We start from the raw sequence: 22,222 nt of genomic DNA, 5'->3' as shown, positions 1-22,222 counted from the left end.
GCATGACAACAGTGCAGTCAGAGCCAAATGAAATGTAATGTTTTGAGGAATACCCAAGGCTGTGGTGTGCAGGCACTTAAGCACATGCTTAATTTCCAGCCTGTTAGCAGTAAAAGTATTTCCCGGACTGTTAGTAATTAAATCGATGGCAGGGTGTTAACACTTAAGGTGGAAGATAGTGGCCTATATTTGTGATGGAGCTACGCAGATAAATGAGTGTTGCCTCTAGGTAGCTTCCCAGCCTATGCCAACAACAATGGGAAGACTGGACAGCAAACAAAGGATGCTGTTGAATGGCCACAGGGTGTTCTTAATTGGTCAGTGAATAAAGCAACATGCGTTTTCCTTGGCAGTTGCTGGGAGGAAGGGAGGTGTGTTTAAGCTTTTCTTTCACTTTATTGGCATAGGTGCAGTATCATCATCACTCTTCAGGACAATAGTGCAAGTTCCTTCTTTTAAAATAAAGTGTAGGAGGTTTATTCATAGGTGTTTCAAGTGCTTTAGAAGTGTGTACTTATTTTAGAGTGATTTTTAGATCTCTTTATTAAGGGTCTGCCTTAATAAAGAGACTGTCATACCGTATGCCAGTCTGACACTTGACTACTCCATTGTTATTAGGCAGAGCTGTATTTCTTGACAAGAGTGAGGCTCTTTGGAGAGGCTATGTTTAGCTGTGGAAAAGGATGATGATACAGAGTTCAAAGATAGATGTTATGTGTGCAGAAGCTGGGTTCTGAGTAATTTGTTTCTGCCATCCTGATTAGTAGTTAGGTTAACTAGCTGCATGGGAGATGAGGCATGAAGAAACTCTCCATAAAATAGTTCAAAGTTCTGTGAAGCTGCTGGCTGTGTTTTCCATCAGCTGTGATAACAGAGAGAATGTGTTTTATAGAATTGCTGTGATAAAAAAGCCCCACACTTCCTAATCCCTGTTGCATTGCTCAGACTCTTCCTCTGGCAACAAGCTGGAAGATGCAGAAATCTTAACTTCAAAATAAAGACCCTTCAAAGAGAAAAGTTTCAAAGTATCGTTCCTGCTGGTAATTTAAGTGTAATTAATATGGAGATCACTTCAGATGCGCAGTAGTGAAAAGAGACTGGGCTGTAGGATGCAGATTGCTCCAGCTGGTGGGCCCCCACATGATTCACATCTCTCAACTCAAGAATGCTTGCTGCATAGAAAGGACTTATTAAAAGAAAACCAACATATGTTGTCTAAAGGTTAGTTTAATATTACTTCTTTGGACAGGTACATGTCAAAAGTTGGGAGATATCTTTGAATGCCTGTTTCTCCAGCAACTTGTGCTAAGCTATTTTGTTTCTTGAAAAGAAAATATGGCTCTCTGTGTATCCTGAAATATTCACTTAAGCACAAAATCTGGAGAGCTGGTTACTTGGACAAGCATTCAGCTGGGTAACACGTGGCACTCTGCTGGCAGGTCTGCGATTTGACTGTTAAGTAGGCATTAAGTTTTAATTACATGGGCCAGATTCCATGGAACACAGTGTGTTGGTTTTTTTTCCTGCCCTTGTAAAGTTTTGTTTATCTTTGCATTGCAATTAATAGCACTTGTGCAGCACCTTAGCACCGAGTCCTCTGCTCTGGAAATGTTAATGTATGTGTATGAACACCGCTCTTATTAACAGAGAAAACAGTTCTTGGGCAAGTGTCTCACTGCAAATTGATGGCTGAGGTGGCATCAATGCTGTCTGTCTGCTATTAATGACAGGTACCTTCCTTGTTGACTTATTTTTTTTGCACTTGAATCACTGAATTCAGGCTACGAGGTTTGCCTGCTGAAAGACATCTATAAATCAGTATCAACTGTTGGAGCTTACAGTTCTGCCCTGCCCTGATTTGGGCTCTGCTGGAAGGAAAATGTGCAACAGCTGCATTGCTGCTTCCTCTGCTACAGCTTTTCAGAATGAGTATGGAAAAGCCCTTCAGAAATGACAGTGCAATGGTTTTCCAGCAACAGAGATTTTAATCCAGCTTGCCTGTTTGTTTTCTCATAAATTCTAGTAAAGCTGAGGGGAGTGATAACAAAGAGTGGCTAAGTAACTTCTTCAGAAGTGAACAATATTAGATGATAGAGGAGGAAAACCACAGGAAAAAAAGAATTTAAAGTAGCAGCCCCACTTGTCACTAAAACAGGAATGGCTGTCTTGGAAATCTGAGCCACATTTTCAGAAGTGGGAAGGGAAAAGTCAAAACCTTTGGGCCTGGGGTGATAGAAGAGCCTGAAGCTGGCCTGTTTGGGCTTCAAGTTACTATGCATCATTCCTTTGGTGTGTGGTTTAGAACTCTCTGTATTTACAGGTTTAGCCCCATAAAATTAGTGATGGTTGAAAAGAAAGCAGGAAGAAAACATACTGCATGGGGTATTTATAGCACACAAACACAAAAAAAATCTGTTAATCTTTTTCTGTGAAGAAAAGTTAATATGTTTTGGCTAGGACATAGCCACAGTAATCCAGGAGAACTGGTTTCTCTGCATGGCTCTGCCACAGTTTTTCTCTTGAGGGAGTTTGCAGTCTGTGCGCTGGACATCAGTGTAAAGAGTTGGATGCTTAAGTTTATTAGTCAGTGAAAAAAGTACAGATTGGAGTCTGAAGAGTGAGTCCTGAGCCCCTAATGTGTGTGTTTCCCCACTGCCTGCTCAACCATCTATCAAAACATCTTAATTTGTGTGCTGCTTTTTTTTTGTCCTATTGCACCTTGATTTACTTCAAGCAAAGTATAAATGTTTTAGTAGGATGGATGAGGACTACCCACCCTCCTGCCACAGTCCATCTTCTAGTCTAAGGTCCTGAGAGTCAGCAGGGAAAGGGAAAAGAAATCTTGTGATTCAGCCCAAGCTTTGATGTGATCAGGCCATCTTCAAAGAAGATAATGCTAATGCACTTGTAGTGCCCTTATGAGGAGAGGTGTGATGAATGGAACACGACACAGTGTCATTTTTGACATAGCCTCTCAGCTTGAAAAACAGGCTGCACATGGAAAATGTGCTTAAATGTCTTCATTTCCTTATCTGAAAATTCTGTTAGGCTTCAGAAGACTTCTGTGAGGGAAGGTGTTCTGAAAATCTAAGCTGTCAGATGTAGGTGCAAAGAAAAAGAACAGATAGAAATTCTATTAAAATCAAAGAATTCTGATGACCCCTTTAAAACATTATTTACTCTGTTCTGATTTTCCAGAAACCACCTTTGCCTTCTGATGTTGTAGAAGGAAATCATCCTGTCCTGGGTCCTGCTTGTCTTCTCACAACCACAGATATGCTTTGGCCTTTTGGCATTCATTGAGTAGTCCCAAGGAGTAAGAGAACCTGTATAAGTCATACTCTGGTAGAGGTGAAAGGGAGAAAGAAGCTCATGGACACACTAGTTTTAGCAGCTCGGTTCAGATGTGTTTATTTTGAATGTGTTCAGGCCTCTTTGCTGCTGCAGGCCCAGCTGGGGGCTTAATTAACTGGGAACCACATCAGTACGCTGAAGGAAGTGCAGAATGCACTGTGCCATGCTGGGGTGTGGGAGGTAATGGTAAAAAGTGGATTTGATTGGCGTTTTCCTTTCACTTCAGTGGATCTGGAAGGTCCCTGGGTTTGAAAGTCTCAGGTTTGTTTTATGAATTCTCAATATATAAAATCAAAGTAGATGCAAGGGTCTGAAACAAAGTCTAGAGCAGAAGTTCTCAGAAGCTTGGCACTCTCCTATTTATTTACTTTGTAATTAATTGAAAACAGATGAATTATACAATTTTAATTGAGAAGACACTTTGCAACATTCCAGGCATACATTGCCTGAGGTAGAATAGAATTAACCAGGTTGGAAGAGACCTTTGAGATCATTGAGTCCAACCTATCATCCAACACCATCTAATCAACTAAACCCTGGCACCAAGCACCCCATCAAGTCTCTTCCTAAATACCTTCAGTGATGGTGACTCCACCACCTCCCTGGGCAGCACATTCCAATGGCCAATCACTCTTTCTATGAAGAACTTCTTCTTAACATCCAGCCTAAACCTCCCCTGGCACAGCTTGAGACTTGAGATGTTTCTTTCATCTTTCTGTCTTTCCTCTAAAAGCAAGTTTTAAATATCAGAACGTTTTCCTAATGCTGTCTAAGGCTGTGTCATCTGTTTTAAAGCTTTATAGTTCAATAATACTTTTCTAACGGTATAAGGAGGTTTAAAATGCTGAGTTTGGGCTTTTTTTTTTACAGCTGAGCATAAAGATCAGTTCCACTGCATCTTTAAAAAGTAGTGTTTAAGATGCTGAAATTTCCAATGCTTTTGCTGATTTTTACTTTGTGATGAAGTGTGATCTTATTTTCTGTCAGTCTGGTTTAATATTTTAACAGAAGCCAGGCTTTGCTAATAAAGGGGTGAAAATGGGTTGAAAAATGGGGATTAGATGGCAGGGGAGGCTTTCTCAGTTAAACCATGCCAGCCTTTTTTTTTTGTTGTGTGAAGTGTTATGAAACTATGCCACAGAAAAGGACAAAGCAGGAGATAGTAAAGAGCAATCAAACCCCCTGAAATCTCTTGGTGCCAGCCTCTGCCTTTGTGCTGCATCACATGACCTAGCAGAATCATAAATATTTTAGGAAGAAAAAAGAACAAAAGCAACCTAGCAGAGGAATTAACACCAGTGTGAATATCCATAGCTTCTCTGGCTGTGTTATGGTCCGTGCTGCAAAGAACGTTTGCCCTGAGTTTCAAGTTTAATTTGCTGGTAGGAGATACCAGCAAGGCATCAGTTTGAAGCACGGCTGCTGCCTGCAGTCATCAGTCTCTGGTACCTTGGCATGTGCTGTGCAGTACCAATGGGGCATGCTCCCTCAGTTACTTTAAATGTGTTGTTAACTCATTTTGTTGATGGTTTGGTACCAAACTTGGTAGCATCACGAGTGATTTGCGCTTGCTGGTACAACTGTACCATATAAGGGGGCATCAAACAAGCATTATAAATGGTCTGTGTACTTTCCCTATCTGTTAGTGAGGAGTTTCCATGGGCTATCTGATGTTTTACACAGATTTTTAAATTTAAAAAGGAAAAAGGATTAGACATGGGGAAGTTGTTGATGTCATCTGTGTGGGGACTGTCAGGGTCATCTGGCTTCGTTTGGGCATAGGAGAGCAGATGTCTGCGTACAGATGAAGAATTTAAACTTTCAACAAAATTCCAGTCATGTCAGAACTAACAAACTACAGAATCTTCTGGGCATAGCTTATGTCAGTATTACTCTCTTTAAAATTGTCCTCAGATGGGAAAAGCAACACTCTGCACTAGAAGGATAATTCATTAACCAGTTGATTTTGAAAGTGAGCTGCACAAACTTGAAAATAAACAACTGAAGTTTTTGTTCCTGTGTAACAACATCTATTCGACCTTCTGTTTCCACTTAGTGTGCTTTTGGTGATGAGATGATTATACATCTCAAAAGCAGTAATGGAGGTTGTGTAGGTTTATTGACTTTTAGAAACATTATGTCTTGAAATGGAATCTTCGAATTCTCTGTATTGCTGTAAACCAGCCATCTCTTTTGTGGCTTCTTTAATCTGGCCAGCTTGAGGAGAAGAGGTACAGAAAGGCAGTGCCAGTCCAAAAAGATGTCCTGGTACTTCCTGCTACTCACAGATCAGTAACAAGGAGATTTGGAGTACTAAGTTTTGTTGATTAGAAGAAGAAATTTTGAGGCAGTTTGCATGCTAATTGTGGCCTTCCAGTATCTGAAGGGGGCCTACAAAAAGGCTGGGCAGGGACTTCTCAGGATATCAGGGAGTGATAGGACTAGGGGGAATGGAATGAAGCTGGAGGTGGGGAGATCCAGACTGGATGTGAGGAGGAAGTTCTTCACCACGAGAGTGGTGAAGCCCTGGAATGGGTTGTCCAGGGAGGTGGTTGGGGCACCGTCCCTGGAGGTGTTTAAGCCCAGGCTGGAGAGGCTCTGGCCAGCCTGATCTAGTGTGGGGTGTCCCTGCCCATGGCAGGGGGGTTGGAACTAGATGATCCTTGTGGTCCCTTCCAACCCTGACTGATATTATGAGTCAGTGTAGTGTGCCAAATGCTTGTTTCAGGTACGATTTTGCAAAGCAGGAACGCTAGAAAGGTTTTTCCTTTCCTGCTTATGAGTATTAGGTCTTAATTTTACATAACTGAAAATGCTCACCTCCGTCCCTCTGTCTTACACATCTCTGAGTTCTGCAGGTTGGTAAATGGGCAGAATTTGTGACTCTGCAGGGCTCTGTTTTCCTAAAACAGCTGGCTAGATGTCCCAGTTCTTCACCCTGCAGTGCTTCACACTGATGTTCTAGTCTCTCAATTGGAGCAATCTCCTCCATGGCACTCTTCAGTTGAAGTTAATTTTGTACTTGTGCTGTGGTACTGACACTTTCCAGATAAATCTTTCAACTTCTCACCGTGGTTTTCTCCTCTTTCACACAAAACTCAAGCTGTTCTGTATGCTGCCATTGCTGACACTTCTTACACACTCATTCCTCACTCTGTTTTCCTTTGAACTCAACTTCACAACTCTTTTCACCAAGCTTCTCTGCCCTAAGCAGCTTTCTCTGTGCCCAGCACTTTCCTCACAGTTCTTTCTTTTTAAAAAGGAGCTGGTAAGGGAGTTTGTGGTTACCTGAGATCATCTAACTTAAAAATTCCTGCTTTATGTACACAGAGTGGGTTTGGGGACAATGACTTGACCTGTTTTCACATCTTTCACATTTTGTATTTATATATTGCCATAAAATAACAAGGGCTTTGCAGTATCTGACTTTCAGAGTGAATTTTCCCTTGTGTTTCAAACTGTCTTAACGTTGCTCTCTTCCTGTTGCAGGAGGTGGGAGAGCCGTTGAAAGAGGAGAAGGCTGTTGCTAAATACTTACGTTTCAACTGCCCAACAAAATCCACCAACATGATGGGCCACCGAGTTGATTATTTCATTGGTAGGCTGCCTGTTATGTGGGGAATGAAACTTCCTTCTGTACTTGGAGGGAGGGGGCAGGGGGACTGGTTTGTGTTAATTACTAGTGCTTTATCTGGGGAGTACTGATTTTACCATTTGGTTTTGAAAACTTATCAGACAGCCATGAAATTCATCTTATCAGCCTGAAGTAAACACAATAAACTTTTTGCTCTGCGATTTAAAGGTGTATATGGTTAAGATTAATGTACTTTACAACTACCTTAAGGGAGGTTGTAGACAGACAGAGGCTGGTCTCTTCTCCCAGGCAACCAGCACCAGAACAAGAGGACACAGTCTCAGGCTGCATCAGGAGAGGTTTAGGCTGGAGGTTAGGAGGAAGTTCTACACAGAGAGAGTGATTGCCCATTGGAATGGGCTGCCCGAGGAGGTGGTGGAGTCACCATCATTGGAGGTGTTCAGGAGGAGACTTGATAGGGTGCTTGGTTGCATGGTTTAGTTGATTAGGTGGTGTTGGATGATAGGTTGGACGTGATGATCTTGAAGGTCTCTTCCAACCTGGTCTGGTCTATTCTATTCTACTTCCGAATAGCATCTAGTCTTACAGATTGAAAGGATGTAGAACATCACCAGAACTGCTTGGTGTGGTTCAAGGGATGTAGAATGTTCCAATAAGTGTCCTTAATTTTAATGCATTTTTATTTCCATTTTCCCCCCCATCTAGCCTCAAAAGCTGTGGATTGCCTTCTGGATTCTAAATGGGCAAAAGCAAAGAAAGGAGAAGAGGCTTTATTTACAACCCGGGAGTCTGTAGTCGACTACTGCAACAGGTATGGCCTGGCCTAATTCATTAGTTTTGTTAATGAGCATGGTTGGCAACATGTCTTGGTTATTTAGGAACTAATTTTTTAGTTATTTTAAGTTAATAGGATAGTAAAGAGTTCTCAGATTTCTTCTTCCTGTTGGTGTAATCTGCCATCACTGCAGAAGTTGGATGTGGAGGTTCAGTTTTATGCCTCTCAAGTGGAGGTTCAGTTTTGTGCCTCTCAAACGGTAGATCCCTGCTGCTGAGTGTACTCTTAAGGGCTTTCTGTGGAAAAATGGCATATTCTCTCTCTACCATGTTTGGGGCAGACACAGAGGGTTAAGGGAACTGCCTGCACTTGGAGAGTGCCTGCACTTGGAGAGTGCCTGCACTTGGAGAGTGCCTGCACTTGGAGAGTGCCTGCACTTGGAGAGTGCCTGCACTTGGAGAGTGCCTGCACTTGGAGAGTGCCTGCACTTAGAAATGAGAAACACCAAACCAACCAACCAAAAAAACCCCACAACAATAACAAAAAGCCCCTAACCCTAATATTTAGTCTCTGGCATCCTTTAAATAGCCATCCAGCAAGGTGAGCTGCTTCTCTCAGTTCTAGGGCTGGGGCAGGGCTGATTCTGTGTTTGAATTTTAATCCTTTCATTGATTTCTTCAAGCAAGTTTAGAAAAAAAACATAATTCTAATGGAGCAGAGAGCAAAGCTTTTCTTTCCAGAGTCTTTGTACTGAGGTAGGAATCTGCATGTTGGTCGTTGAGTTACTAAAGCATTGGCAGAGGTGACAATTGGTTAAGTCCTTCAGCTCCAGCAGTGCAAAGAGTGCTGGTGTAGTATGCAAGGAAAATGGGTTTAACCCTCTGTTCTGTGGCACTGACTCTTATCTCCAGTGTCATTGCATGCACTGATCTGGTACCATACCATGTCTGCAATTTGGTGTCTCTTGCCCACTTTGATGTTGCCAGTCACAGGAAGGCCACCTTAAGTCACTGAGGTTGTCTTTGAAGTTCTGAACATTAGCACTGTCCATTTCCTTTGCCTTTTGGAAGGGATGGGGGAACAACAGTACCAAACTGGTCCCTTCAATGTAAGAGGCTGCTTAGGCATGTTGAAAACTTAAGCCAGAGTAACTTAGCTCTCTGGATGTGTCTATTGCTTGTTTACCTGCCCTATAAAACAAAACCAAGTTTCAGAACTTGCTGCTTCATCCTGTGTCAGCTGCATTGATCGGTTGCATATTTGAAGAAGTCATTAACTGCATTCATAACACTGCTGCATTACAGAAGGTCTCCTGGTACATTTGCATATTGATCTACAGTCACAAAGTTTTCCTTTGAAGGGTTTTGTTCACAAATAAGCTACATTAGTAATGCTTTGTCCATCAGATCTATAGAGGGTTATCATGTCAGGAACCAGTAAGCAGTCTGCATTTCATTAGTTATGTCAGGACCTGGCTGTTGGCTGTGTTGATGTTGTGGCACTCTGCTCTGGGCAGTATGTCCTGCACAGTTCCATCTTTTTGTATTGTCAGAGGTAGCTCCTGCAAGGGAAAGAGCTGTTCTGCAAGTCAGACCTGTTCTAGGGATGGCTCAGTGTCTGAGCTCCCTAAATTCCAGATGTGAAGAAAAGTAGTTTCCCCCAAAGAAGTAATTTGCTGTTGCTAGAGGGAGAATCCATGTCAACAGTTGTCTGAAGAAGGTTTTTCATATCCTTGAAACAACTCTGCTTGATAGTCATCATGATTACATTAGATAACCTAGAATGGGACCTAATAAGGTGATTGAGTGCAAATGGTACTGTCACAGCCACACTTCAATGTATCGTTTCACTTGTTTCATTTTAAGACTCCTGAAAAAACAGTTCTTTCATCGAGCATTAAAAGTGATGAAAATGAAACCTGACAAGGATACAAAGAAGGAAAAGGAAAAAGGAAAAGCTGAGAGTGGGAAAGAGGAGGAGAAAAAGAGCAAGAAGGAAAGTGGCAAAGATGAAAAAACTAAGAAGGAGAAAGAAAAGGAAAAGAAAAAGGATGGTGAGAAAGAGGAGTGTAAGAAGGTAAGTACAGAAGAGACAGATGTGTAACAGAATCCATTAACTGATTGGTAAGATTACACTGGCTTTAAAATAAGGCTGGCTGTGACATACCTGATTTTGCAGAGAGGCTTCAGCTGGGCTTTTGTGTCCCTCACCATCTTCTGAGTTAATCAAACGCTTGTTCTCCCCAGCTGCCGTGGGCAGCGATGCTTTGTGCAAGTGTCTGTTAGCATAGAGTGACACACACACGGGACCCAGCATCTGAAAGCACTGCAGCTGCACTCAGAAACAAAACCAGTTTTGCAGTGTTTGGTAATAGGAATGTTTGGAATGTGATATTTGATGCTTGTCAGTAGCTCTGTACTACTGGGTAGGTTTTGTCTGATGTTTCTAGCCTGCATCGTGCCTGCTTTGCACAGACTTTTGATTTGTAGAATTGTTAGGGTTGGAAGGGACCTCAAGAATCATCTAGTTCCAACCCCCTTGCCATGGGCAGGGGCACCTCACCCTAGAGCAGGTTGCTCAGAGCAGGGCCACATTCAGCCTGGCCTTAAAAACCTCCAGGGATGAGGCTTCCGCCACCTTCCTGGGCAACCTGTTCCAGTGTCTCACCACTCTCATGGGGAAGAGCTTCTTCCTAACATCCAATCTGAATCTGCCCATTTCTAGGTTTTTCCCATCCCCCCCAGTCTTATCACTCCCTGACACCCTAAAAAGTCCCTCCCCAGCTTTCTTGTAGGCCTCCTTCAGATACTGGAAGGCCACAATAAGGTCTCAGAGCTTTCTCTTCTCCAGACTGAGTAGTCCTAACTCTCTGTCTGTCCTCATAGAAGAGGAGCTCCAGCCCTCTGATCAGCCTTGTGGCCCTTCTCTGGACACAATTCAGCATGTCCAGATCCTTCGTGTAATAGGGGCTTCAGACCTGGGCTCAGTTCTCCAGGTGGGGTCTCACCAGAGCAGACCAGAGGGGGAGAATCGCCTCCCTTGACTTTCTGGCTATGATTCTCTTGATGCGACCCAGGATGTGTCTGGCTTTCTAGGCTTAAGTGCACACTGCTGGCTCATGTTGAACTTCTCATCCACCAGCACCCTCAAGCCCTTTTCTTCAGGGCTGCTCTCAAGCCTATATCAGTGCTTGGGATTGCCTCAGCCTGGATGCAGGACTTTGCATTTGGTCCTGTTGAACCTCATGAGGTTGGCTTGGGCCCACCTCTCCAGCCTGTCAAGGTCCCTCTGGATGGATCCCTTCTCTTCAGCATGTCTGCTGCACCACACAGCTTGGTGTTGTCAGCAAACCTGCTGAGGGTACACTCGATGCCACTGTCCATGTTGCCAACAAATATGTTAAGACTGGCCAATGACAGATAACTCTGGGAGGAACTTTCTCCTCACCTCGAGCCTAAACTTCCCCTGGCACAGCTTGAGACTGTGTCCTCTTGTTCTGGTGCTGGTTGCCTGGGAGAAGAGACCAACCCCCACCTGTCTACAACCTCCTTTCAGGTAGTTGTAGAGAGCAATAAGGTCTCCTCTGAGCCTCCTCTACTCCAGGCTAAACAACGCCAGCCCCCTCAGCCTCTCCTACATTTAAATGTTAGGAATCAAAAGGAGAAACTTGATATGGGGATGTGGGTTTTTTTAATTCTATGTAGTGGCATGAATCCAGTGAGAGTTAGCAGGCTAGTGCTCAAAAGTTGCTCTGTCGTGTTTTAAATGCAGCCAGCAGCCAAATGCCACATGGCCACTCACTCACTCTCCCCTTCTCTGGGGAATGGGGAGAAAATTGGAATAGAAGAGGTAAGGAGACTTGGAGGTTGAAAGGAAAATAATAATTAAAATAAAATGTTCATTATAATGGTAATAAGGTACAGATGAGTGATGCACAATGCAGTTGCTCACCACCTGCTGACCGAGGTCCAGCCTGTTCTGAGCTTGTGATCCTGGAAGAGAAAATCCTGAGACCACAGTCCTGGAAGAGATATTTCAGCTTTCCAGGGAACTGTCATCTATATGCTGAGCATGATGTTGTATGATATGGAACATTCTGTTGGCCAGCTTGGGTCTGTCACTCTGGCCATGCTCCCTCACAGCTTCTGGGGCACCTGCACACAAGCAGGGTGTGGGAAGCTGAGAAGTCCTTGATTTCTTAGCAACAACTGAAAACATCAGTGTATTATCAGCATTCCTACACCAAATCCCACACTGATTCCAAACCACAGCACTGTCTTAGCTACTAAAAAGGAAAAATAGCTCTGTCCCAGTCAAAAGCAGGACAATTCCCATTCAGGCACTCCTAAGTGGAATAATGGCCTGGTTAGTGAGAGATGCAGTCTGCATGCTCCAAGCTCTGGATTGCAGAAGGAAGCAGTCAATACAGAAGCCAGTGTAAGATATTGCCTACCTCCAGAGGTACTTTAAAATGCTGATTATGAAAGTTAGGAACTGCTCCCATTCCTTGTCATCCTGAGAATTACATTATAAATACAATGTTAATTTTTAAACTAATCATTAATTATTGAATGGATATTTTAGTGAATTATATAAGCCAGTGGGTAGTAACAGGAACACAGGACAACAACTGAAATGTTAGTTTCAAGCAAAGAGAAGCAAACGGGAGATAGCAATGAGAAAGCATAAGATCCAAAAGAGATGGAGGAGGATGGAGAATGAACAGGAAGAAAGGGATTCTTAGAGGATGCCAGTGAGGTAAAGTATGCCTGAAGATGCCAACTAATTCTCATGCAGTTAGTGATGAAGTGTGGTGCCCTGTTCTTGATCATTTTGTAGTGCTTCTGTTAATATCAGCAGAGCTTTGCTGGGCATCTGAAGACATAATGTCATCCTGAAGTCACAGTCTAGTCCTTAGACACTAACTAAAAATAAAATGTCTCTTTCCTTGCCATTTTCTTGTATTTTTAGGTACCCAGTTGGGAATAAATGAGAACAAAAGGAAATAAAGCATCTTGACTTGGGGGGGTGGGGGGGAAGTACGAATGTGATCTTAAGATGTGAAAGTTTCCAGACTCAATAGATGAAAACATTAGAAATGTAAAGCCTTCATTTTTTTTTTTTAATACTTAAAATTTGGGTTTGTTCCCAAGGATGAGACCCCAGGAACACCCAAGAAAAAGGAAACCAAGAGGAAATTTAAACTTGAACCACATGAAGACCAAGTTTTCTTGGATGGAAACGAGGTAAGATTTAGGGGTACTTTTGAGCTTTAGTATCAGCATGCTGCTGTCAGCTTGCCAAGTTCATTCACTGCAGTTCTGCACACTCTTTCTTGACATGTGGAAAGAATAATCAGTGACAGTGTGGTGCCTGATCTTGAAACCTTGGATACTTACATGTCTACAAGCAGGTTAGAGGGAGATGAATATAGGACCACTGTCTTACTTTCAGTTCCCTGTAGTGTATGTGTCAGTGGCCTTGAGCTGTGATGTTTGTCCTGGGAGTGTAATGGGGTGTTGGAGCAGACTCCCCAGAGCCATTCTGCAGCCCCCATGCTCAGGGGCTTTCCAGACCAGGTTGGGTAAAGTGCCCAGTGACATGGGCTGACCTCACAGCTGACCCTGCTTTGGGCAGGAGGGTGGACTGGTGTCTCCTGAGGTCCCTTCCAAGTGAAATTTTCCTGTGGGTGTTGTCATGATGAAATATTTCTAAACAAAATGTCCTTTGGAACATGATGTTCAGGCACACAAGGGGAAGTCAGAAATGTTTGCAACCCAGAGCCTGCCTGACCTGGCCATCTGAGCAGACAGGTGAGACTGAGGCATTCCTGAGTTCCCATCCTGGCTTTACCATGGAACCCATGGTCTTCAGAACTTCTGTGCGCTTTGCTTTGCTGGAAGGCAAAGAATTGAGTTCTGTAGCAGCTCAGCACTGTGCAGGGTCATCTGTGTGCTTTTAAGATTTGGGATAAGTGGTCAGTCTTTACTTCAGCAAAAGGACACTGTGCTTGGTGCTGATGCTGTGCCACTGTGCTGGGATCTCCCCTCAGATCCCTGTGTGCTGTTGGTGAGAACACACACATGGCAGGGAACTCTGTTAGTAAAGCCTTTGTGTGGAAAATGTACTTCTGTTACATACTTCACTCTTCAGTGAGTTCTTCTACAACCTGCCTTACTCTATTTCATCCCACCTCCTACAGAATCACACCTACCCCTGATCCTCCCTGTGCCTGTACAAGGAGTAACCAGCATGGCAGGCAGTGCTCAGAATGAGGTGCCTTTGCAGTGTGACAGTATTTACTTCTCAACTTCCTTAACTGTTTTGTTTATTCATGAGCTAACATCTTGTAAGAACTGCAGCTCTCAAGAGCTTTTTTTAAAAGAGTAGCTAATTTAGAGCAAATCTTTCTGTATGTGCATTAGAACTGTTTCCCCTTTTCTTCCTTACTTTGCCCTTGCAAACACTGAATGTTGCACACCATCTTACTCCCCAGTCACAAACCTCAACTGGTTTGGGCTCATATGACAGCTGACTGAGAGCAGAGCTACACCTGCATATAGTCAACCCATGAGAGGCAGGATATTAAATACTTGATCCATCACACTGAAAAACTACAACTGCCTCCAAAGTGTCCTCCTGGTAGTTAACACATCAAGATGAAGGTGCCGGTCTCTTTTTGGTGGTGCCCAGTGACAGGACAAGAACAATGGGTATAAGCTGGAACACAGTGGGGAAACTTCTTTACTGTGAGGGTGACAGAGCACTGGGACAGGCTGCCCGGAGAGGTTGTGGAGTTTCCTTCTCTGGAGACTTCCAAAACCCACCTGAATGTGTTCCTGTGTGGCCTGCCCTAGGTGACACTGCTTTAGCAGGGAGTTTGGACTAGGGGATCTCTAGAGGTCCCTTCTAAACCCTGACATTCTGTGATCTGCTGAGAGAGTTGCTGGCTTCTAGTCAACAACAGCTTCTTTTCACAGTTCATAGCTAAGATTCAAACAGTTCCATTTGGGAAGGGGAAAAAAAAAACCCTCTTACTTTTCTAGTTCAGAACATCCTACACTTTAAAAGGAAGTTTTTTCAATAAGGCTGAACAAAGGTGATTCAAATGGCTCCCCAGTTCTCACACAGCCACTTGGTTCTGAGTGTTGCAACTGTAGACATTCAGATAACAGCTCTGTGGAACAGAGGGTACAATGGTTGATGGTAGGCTGAACATGAGCCTGCAGTATGCCCAGGTAGCCAGGAGGGCCAATGGCATCCTGGCCTGTATCAGGAACAGTGTGGCCAGCAGGAGCAGGGAGGTCATTCTGCCCCTGCACTGCCCCCCCCACTGCACTGGTTAGGCCACACCTTGAGTCCTGTGTCCCGTTCTGAGCCCCTCAGTTTAGGAAGGATGTTGACTTGCTGGAATGTGTCCAGAGAAGGGCAACAAAGCTGGTGAGGGGTTTGGAACACAAGCCCTATGAGGAGAGGCTGAGGGAGCTGGGGTTGCTTAGCCTGGAGAAGAGGAGGCTCAGGGGAGACCTTACTGCTCTCTACAACTACCTGAAGGGAGGCTGTGGACAGACAGAGGTTGGTCTCTTCTCCCAGGCAACCAGCACCAGAACAAGAGGACACAGTCTCAGGCTGCGCCAGGGGAGGTTTAGGCTGGAGGTTAGGAAGAACTTCTACACAGAGAGAGTGATTGCCCATTGGAATGGGCTGCCCGGGGAGGTGGTGGAGTTGCCATCGTTGGAGGTGTTTATGAGGAGGCCTGATAGGGTGCTTGGTGCCATGGGTTAGTTGATTGGGTGGGTTGGGTAATAGGTTGGACGTGATGATCTTGAAGGTCTCTTCTAACCTGGTCTATTCTATTCTAATTAAATCTGTCTGAGGCCATCACACAGGACCTAAGTGAACAGAGAATTTCTGCTGGTTCCTTTGTACCACACAGTCAGGTTGTGGTTTTTCTTCTCTTAGGGCAATCTCCTCAAAGCAACAAGTACTACTTTTATTTCCACTTGGTAGACCTGGGAAACTTAATTTTTTTTCCTACAAAAGTGTTTGTTTGCTTTCTATTGAACTATAGAGTGAAAAAGATAAAAACCAACCTAGATTCAGTGGTATTTCTGAATCTGTCATTTCCTCACTGGTTTTACTATCTGATTGTTTTCTCCAGGATTTTATGTCCTGTGCAAGTTACTCTGGGTACAGCTTCTTTCAGGAAATAATTCATAGAGGCATCCAGTCTAAGATTTCCACTGTTCTTCTTCCCAGCTGGAAGCCTCAGCACAGCCACTGCTCTGCCCAGATCTGCATCATGTCTTGCCTCAGCAGCACAGTGTCCAGGTCTCTTGCCACAAGACTCAGATTATCATCAGCACAGAGCTAGAGCAGCAGTGTGGGCACAGCCCCTGCCTGGCTGTCTCCTTTGGCACCTTTCACTGGCAGAAACCTGTTCTGAGTGCTACCTGTGATACACAGCTCCTTGCCCTGCTCCCTGGCCCCAACGCTGTCTGCAGGGCCCTTTGTTCAGCTCCAGGGGCTACAGTGTGGCAGTGAGCTTGTGGGTAAGGGAATAAATGGAACTGTTGATCCAAGTGTAAACCAGACCTTTCTGTTGTAGGTGTACGTGTGGATCTATGACCCCGTTCACCTTAAAACCTTTGCCATGGGACTTGTGCTTGGTAAGTGAGAGCAGCTGTTAGTGAGAACATGGGAAATGGAGGCTTAGCATCAGCAGGCCTCTCTGTCCTTGGAGTGGTTTCTGTCTTTGTGGACAAAGCTCTCCAGTTTTGGCATGATTTGATGGCAGTTGCACCATGTGAATTTTGATCTCAGGGTGGAGGAGCTGAAACAAACTCTAGCAAAGGTCTGAACTTGCACCAGTTTGCAAGCTGTTTCTGTCTGTTGCTTTAATCTAACAAGTTAGTTACCCAATAGGCAAATACAGGTTATATAAAATGACAGATGTTGAAAGCATTATTTTAAACTTATGAATGACACCTTCCTGACCCTAGGACTTGTATAGGATAAACCAAATCAGCCAATTTTATTCTTACAATCTAAATTAGTATTGATATTAACTGACAGCACTGACCTAACAGATCACTGCACTGCTGGACAACACCCCTGACCTGTACCTTCCAGCTCCCTCATCTTGAGAGAGCCATATTTCCCTGAGAACCTGCGTGATCCCTTGGAGCTGTCTTCAGGCCTTGGGGCCATGACAAACTCCACACAGCTCCCTGCCCTGCGAGTTACAGGCAGCTCCCTGTTCACCTCCTGCTTGTGCCCTCCTTAGGTGCTCTCTTTGCTCTGTCAACTAAGCACAGTGTCTTTAGAGTTGCTACCCAGTATGGAAACGGGAACAGTGGGACTGGACAAGGTGTCAGTCAGGGCTTAAACTACTATAAGTAGCTTTTGCTATGATGAGCCAATACGTTGAACAAATAGTAAGCTAAGAGCCTTTATACAGATAGCAGGAAAAACTGATGCCATTTCTGATGCTTCTCTCCTCAGTGATTGCTGTTATAGCTGCAACACTGTTCCCGCTCTGGCCAGCAGAAATGCGAGTTGGTGTTTATTACCTCAGTGTAGGCGCAGGCTGTTTTGTCGCCAGTATTCTTCTTCTTGCCGTTGGTAAGTGTTGCTCTTCTTCGCTTCAGCAGCAGATCAGATCTAGAAGAGTAGGGTTCTGTAATAAAACCCCCTCCTTGTTGCACGGGGGCCGAGATACCCGGCGGTCTCACGCTTATGCAGACTGATTCCGGGTAGGTATTTCCCTCCTGGCCGCTGGGTGGCAGAGTTGCGCCACAGAAAGCGAGCCCCGGCCTGTGCCACCTGTTTCGTTTCCCGGGGAGTGCAAATTTCTCTCCTGTTTTTAAGTGGTGGGGGAGGGAAGGGAAACGAAGAAGGCAAACTAAACCCAAGAACAGACGTAGTGGTGAGAATGGTATAACCAGGATATTAAAGCTTCCTTTGGCTTGTTTGCCTGTAATAGAGTGGATGAATGCCTAAGTAGGGGAGAAATAGTAACAAGAAACTATTCCACAATGCTATTGCAGAATGAGAGACTTTTTTCCCCCAGGATCACCCCGTTCCTAGCCTGAGGTGGGTGTGAGTAGTGGACATAAAATCATAGAATAGTTTAGGTTGGAGGGGACTTCAAAGGCCATCTAGTCCAACATGTCTGCAGTGAGCAGTGATGTCTTCAACTAGATCAACTAGATCAGGTTGCTCAGTACACCGAGGCAAAAAGGCCAGAAACTCACAAAGAATCTGGAATAAGAGTAGGCCTTTGACAGACTGCTCCTTACTCTTACGTGGTAGTTGTACAGTGTGGATGTTTATAATGAAAAACATTTCCCTTTTTCGTACAGCTCGCTGCATCCTCTTTCTCATCATCTGGCTCATCACTGGAGGAAGGCACCACTTCTGGTTCCTGCCAAACCTGACGGCAGATGTAGGATTCATTGACTCCTTCAGGCCTCTGTACACACACGAATACAAAGGACCAAAAGCAGACTCAAAGAAAGAGGAAAAAACAGAATCCAAAAAGCAGCAGAAATATGACAGTGAGGAGAAATCAGACAGCGAGAAGAAGGAAGAGGAGGATGGGAAAACAGAAGCAACGCGGAACTCGGGAACAGACGGCTCGGGAGGGGAGCGACATTCAGACACTGACAGTGACAGGCGCGAAGACGACAGGTCCCAGCACAGTAGTGGAAATGGAAACGACTTTGAAATGATCACAAAAGAGGAACTAGAACAGCAGACAGATGAAGGAGATTGTGAAGAGGAAGAGGAGGAAAATACCGAAAGCAGGCCTTCACATGAAAAATTGTAACTCACTGTGGTTCGGGGGACTAAGTATGTGCAAATGGTTGGATTTTCTTTGTTGGCTGATCACCAAAACATAGACCATACAGTAGCATCTTTGTTTGCTGAAGTATACGTGTTACCAAACGGTTTTATATCCAGCTCCTTCGGGTTTTTTTAACCATTAACTTGATTACTTGGTACTATGTTAATCATTAATATCCATTGACAAACATTTTTCTCGATCTGACAAGTTTTCTATTGATTGGTAGGTTGCCCATATCGTCCTCAAACACTCTGAAAACCATAATTTTCTGGTACTTGCATAACTGGTCGATGAGTTTAGCTTCTCAAACCCAGCTTTTGTAAAACAGGTAAAAGTTGAATGACCAAATCTCGGATTATTTCTAGTACAACTCATTCGATAGCTAGTTAGGTAAAGCCCTTCTTCTTAGCCCACAGCTTTCTTGATATTTTCCTTGATTTTTTTTGCTTTCAAAAGATTGTGGAAACTTTTCCTACGAAAACTAGTTTTAGCAGAGGCATTTTGCTGAAAATAGAAGCTGGTAGTGCTAAATTTGGCTGCGGTGTTCTCTTGTTTCTCCAGACCGTGTGCCAGCAACCGAGGAAATCCAAACTGGTTTTGTACATCTGGTTGAGAGAGAAGATGTCATCTCCAGCAGGGGGAAGGGAGCAGCATGGTTTGGAAGTGATGGCTGTTTTCTTTCTCCTGCTCCATCGTAATTAAAAACAAAACAGCAACAACAACAAAAAGAGAGAGAGTGTATTCTGTACATAAGTTACAAATAAAGCAAACCATTTACTTTTAACTGCTACTTATTATTTAGAGATTTGATCCAGCATTCAGTTTGTATTATTAAAGCCATTTTGTGGTGTATCTATCGGAGAAATGCAAGTCAAGAGGACCTCACAGAATATTTGTGTATGATCGGTAGCTGTTCCACAAGAGCTTTAGTTTTGTGCCAACATTCCATGTATTTGAGTATTGAGTAAATTGATCTTTATTAAATGAAAGCAAACAACATAGCTGTATGTATGCCTTAATGTTAAAACTTTCTATCTTCTGGAACTGGAATACTTTTTAAACTGAAGGGGCAGGAGAGCATTCATCTGTTGAGAAATATCGGTAACTCGAAGCTAATACTGAAGTGACCATTAATAATTTGTTTATAAATACCTTGGAGTGCTTTGTGCAGTTTCTCTTGCGCATCCCTTTCTGCTGGCTCTTCGGAGGGTGTTCCTGTGTGTTGTGGTTGACTGAGCACTGCAGAAGTTAAGCCTTGGTGTTGTTCCTCTAGGTGACTCTTAACAGGAACTGTGGATCTGATGGTCTCCTGAACCTGCTCAGAGAAGGTAAGGCTGAGGTGATGTTTTAATAACTGACGGAGAGAAGTTTTTTCCCTAGCCTAAATCACTTTCCTTTCTTTCCAGCATTGGCATTTTGGATGAAGACACTAATTTTTCAGACCCTGCAAATAATGGGGGGTGATGATATTTGTGGATATGGTGCATTTGCTGCTTAAATTTCCTGAGTATTTAGGCAACAGATCAGTGGGATCACTTTTATTCATCTAGCCAAAAATTAAAGGACCCGTTACCTCAGTGGGTTGACTCCTGGACACTTGCGTGCTGTCACTGATGCATGTAGCTAACAAAGCCCTGTTGCTGCCTCTAGAACCTCACTGGTGTGCAGTACATGGCATGTTGGCCAGCAGCTGCCTTTCCACTCACTGAGGCAGCTGGTTTAAGCCACTCCTTACACTTTGCTCCTGCAGAGGCTGTTTTCCTTGGTGCTTGCACTTCCCACCTTCATGTCTGAGTGCTGACAACAGAGCTGCTGTTCTTTCTGTGCTAGAGTTTTCAGCTTCTTGTTGCTGTCATTCATGTTATATCTCAGTTGAGCTAGTACCACAGCTTGCTTGGTAACTCCTGTTTTTTACCACATAGGCAGAGTTGTAAAAATCTCTCTACTGAAGACACTCTTACAGTTTGTTATGATTCCTGCTGATTCCCATGGGAGCTGAAGCAGGGGTGACTGGCACTTTGCATAGGTGTCTTCAGAAGACAGTTGCAAACGAGCACTTCGGAGAGGACAGCTATACACTGAACACAGCAGAGCACAGAACACTGGCAGCAGGTCCAGCAGTGGTTCACAGCAGGTACCTGAGCCACTGCCAGTTTCTGAAGGAATTAGTGCAGTGGCTTTCAATTAAGGTTCCTCGTAAGAGTGAAATCTGAAAGGCCTTCCTGAGAAAATAAATTTGAAATTATCAAATAATACTTCAGTAATCTTGCCAGATGCTTTCTGCAAAGTGGTTGTGTGCAATAAGCCTGAGGACAAGTGTCTGGATCTCAAAATTAACCATCAAAGCCAAGTACTGTCACCTTAACAGAGTTCCGGGCTTGCACAGCTCTAGCAATTGAATCAGCCTTAAACTCTCACTTGATCTGCAGGGAACAGCTTTGCATCTTCTGATGAAGCAGTGTGAAGAAAAAGGTCTTGTTGGAGCTGGTTGAGCAGAGGACCCCATTACTTTCTTGTAGCCGAGCATTGTCTCTAAGTACTTCCCAAATACTTCAGAATTATTGTGGAATAAGCTAATGGGGGCAGGGATTACAAGGTGCCAGTAACATTATGAGTGGACTTAGGGTATCCTGACAGGTGCTTCTAGTCCAAAGAGGGAAGGTACTTGGCCATGTATAGTTATTATCAGGACCCTTTTGTATCAGGTGTTTCAGAGTGCTGACTTTTAACTTCCAGAGTCTAGGGTGACCTTATGGGAATGAGTTCATACGTACATCTATTTAGCTTAAAAGTATTCAAATAACCAGTTACCAAAATGTCCTTCCTGCAGGGCAATTTCATAGTGGTCTTGCTGGCATTTCCCTCAGCGTCTTACATACCAAATAGAATGTTCTGATTATTTTCCTTTGCAAGAAAATACAGTTATTCCTAACTTCATTTTTGGAATTCAATAATTGCTCCTAAAACACAGAAGGATATTTCATGCAGATCAGCGTTCAGCAGAGACGTTACACCCGAGTATGCTTTGGTCTGGCATGGAAACAACCTCAGCTCACTTGTGCTGCTCCAGTGTTCTTAAAGGCAGATCTGTAGTCATTAGAAAATAAAATATTCTTTGATGAACATATTTCTTGATCTGTAGAAATACTACAGCTCTGGTGTGGATGCTTGTATGTGTGATGATAGGAAATATTCTAATGGCAAAGTACCGTGTGTGTGTATGTATATATAAATAGCAGCTTCTCCTGAAGAGCATTTACTTTCACCTATATATCATGGCAGATTTTTCTGCTTTTTTGGGGTTTTTTTAATCCATATATTTGATAGGTTATAGTTATGTCTCTATCTTGCTCATTTAGGCCTGTTTCTGTTTGAAATCAATACCAGATGGAGTTCACAGAGTATGAAGGGCAGCTGAAAAGGGAGAACATCTCAGTTCTGCAACCAGCTCACAAAATGCACTACCCAGGACTTGCTTTCCTTTTGTTAGGAGCAGGAGAAAGGTGGACACAGAAGCATCTGCCTTGTGTAAACATTCAATGTGGAAAAAGCACCTGCCTGGCTTAGCCCCTTGTTTTCCTTCCTGCGAGCACCTGCATTGTTCTCTGTGGCTCTAAGAGCCCTGCAGGTTGCTCTCCAGCTCCTCTGA

General features: G+C 43.8%; 1 protein-coding gene across 2 annotated transcripts; it reads left to right on the top strand.

Annotated features, from left to right (window-relative positions):
• Positions 1-6,846: 6,846 nt before the first annotated feature.
• On the top strand, positions 6,847-19,940 carry SEC62 (SEC62 homolog, preprotein translocation factor). 2 transcript variants are annotated; one of them, XM_054166789.1, is made up of 8 exons: positions 6,847-6,952; positions 7,655-7,760; positions 9,590-9,800; positions 12,878-12,970; positions 16,333-16,393; positions 17,229-17,348; positions 18,089-18,578; positions 19,135-19,939. In XM_054166789.1, exons 1-7 carry the CDS (start codon positions 6,922-6,924, stop codon positions 18,553-18,555), a joined length of 1,089 nt encoding a protein of 362 aa, XP_054022764.1. In that variant the 5' UTR covers positions 6,847-6,921; the 3' UTR covers positions 18,556-18,578; positions 19,135-19,939. The 2 variants fall into 2 exon arrangements, with proteins under 2 accessions (XP_054022764.1, XP_009900670.1); XM_009902368.2 differs by having other exon boundaries at positions 18,089-19,940.
• The last annotated feature ends 2,282 nt before the right edge of the window (positions 19,941-22,222 follow it).

The sequence above is a fragment of the Dryobates pubescens genome, chromosome 13 (assembly GCF_014839835.1).
Source record: "Dryobates pubescens isolate bDryPub1 chromosome 13, bDryPub1.pri, whole genome shotgun sequence".
In the NCBI taxonomy this organism is placed as follows: Eukaryota; Metazoa; Chordata; class Aves; order Piciformes; family Picidae; genus Dryobates; species Dryobates pubescens.
The sequence above is the reverse complement of the archived record's forward strand: the minus strand, read 5'-3'. Positions and strand labels throughout refer to the sequence as shown.

Bases quoted from the DNA above. Each gene is read 5' to 3' on its own strand.
- SEC62 (XM_009902368.2), top strand. From the start codon at position 6,922: ATGATGGGCCACCGAGTTGATTATTTCATTG. The intron at 6,953-7,654 runs GTAGGCTGCCTG...CCCCCCATCTAG, and splicing joins CCGAGTTGATTATTTCATTG to CCTCAAAAGCTGTGGATTGC. The intron at 17,349-18,088 runs GTAAGTGTTGCT...TTTTTCGTACAG, and splicing joins TATTCTTCTTCTTGCCGTTG to CTCGCTGCATCCTCTTTCTC.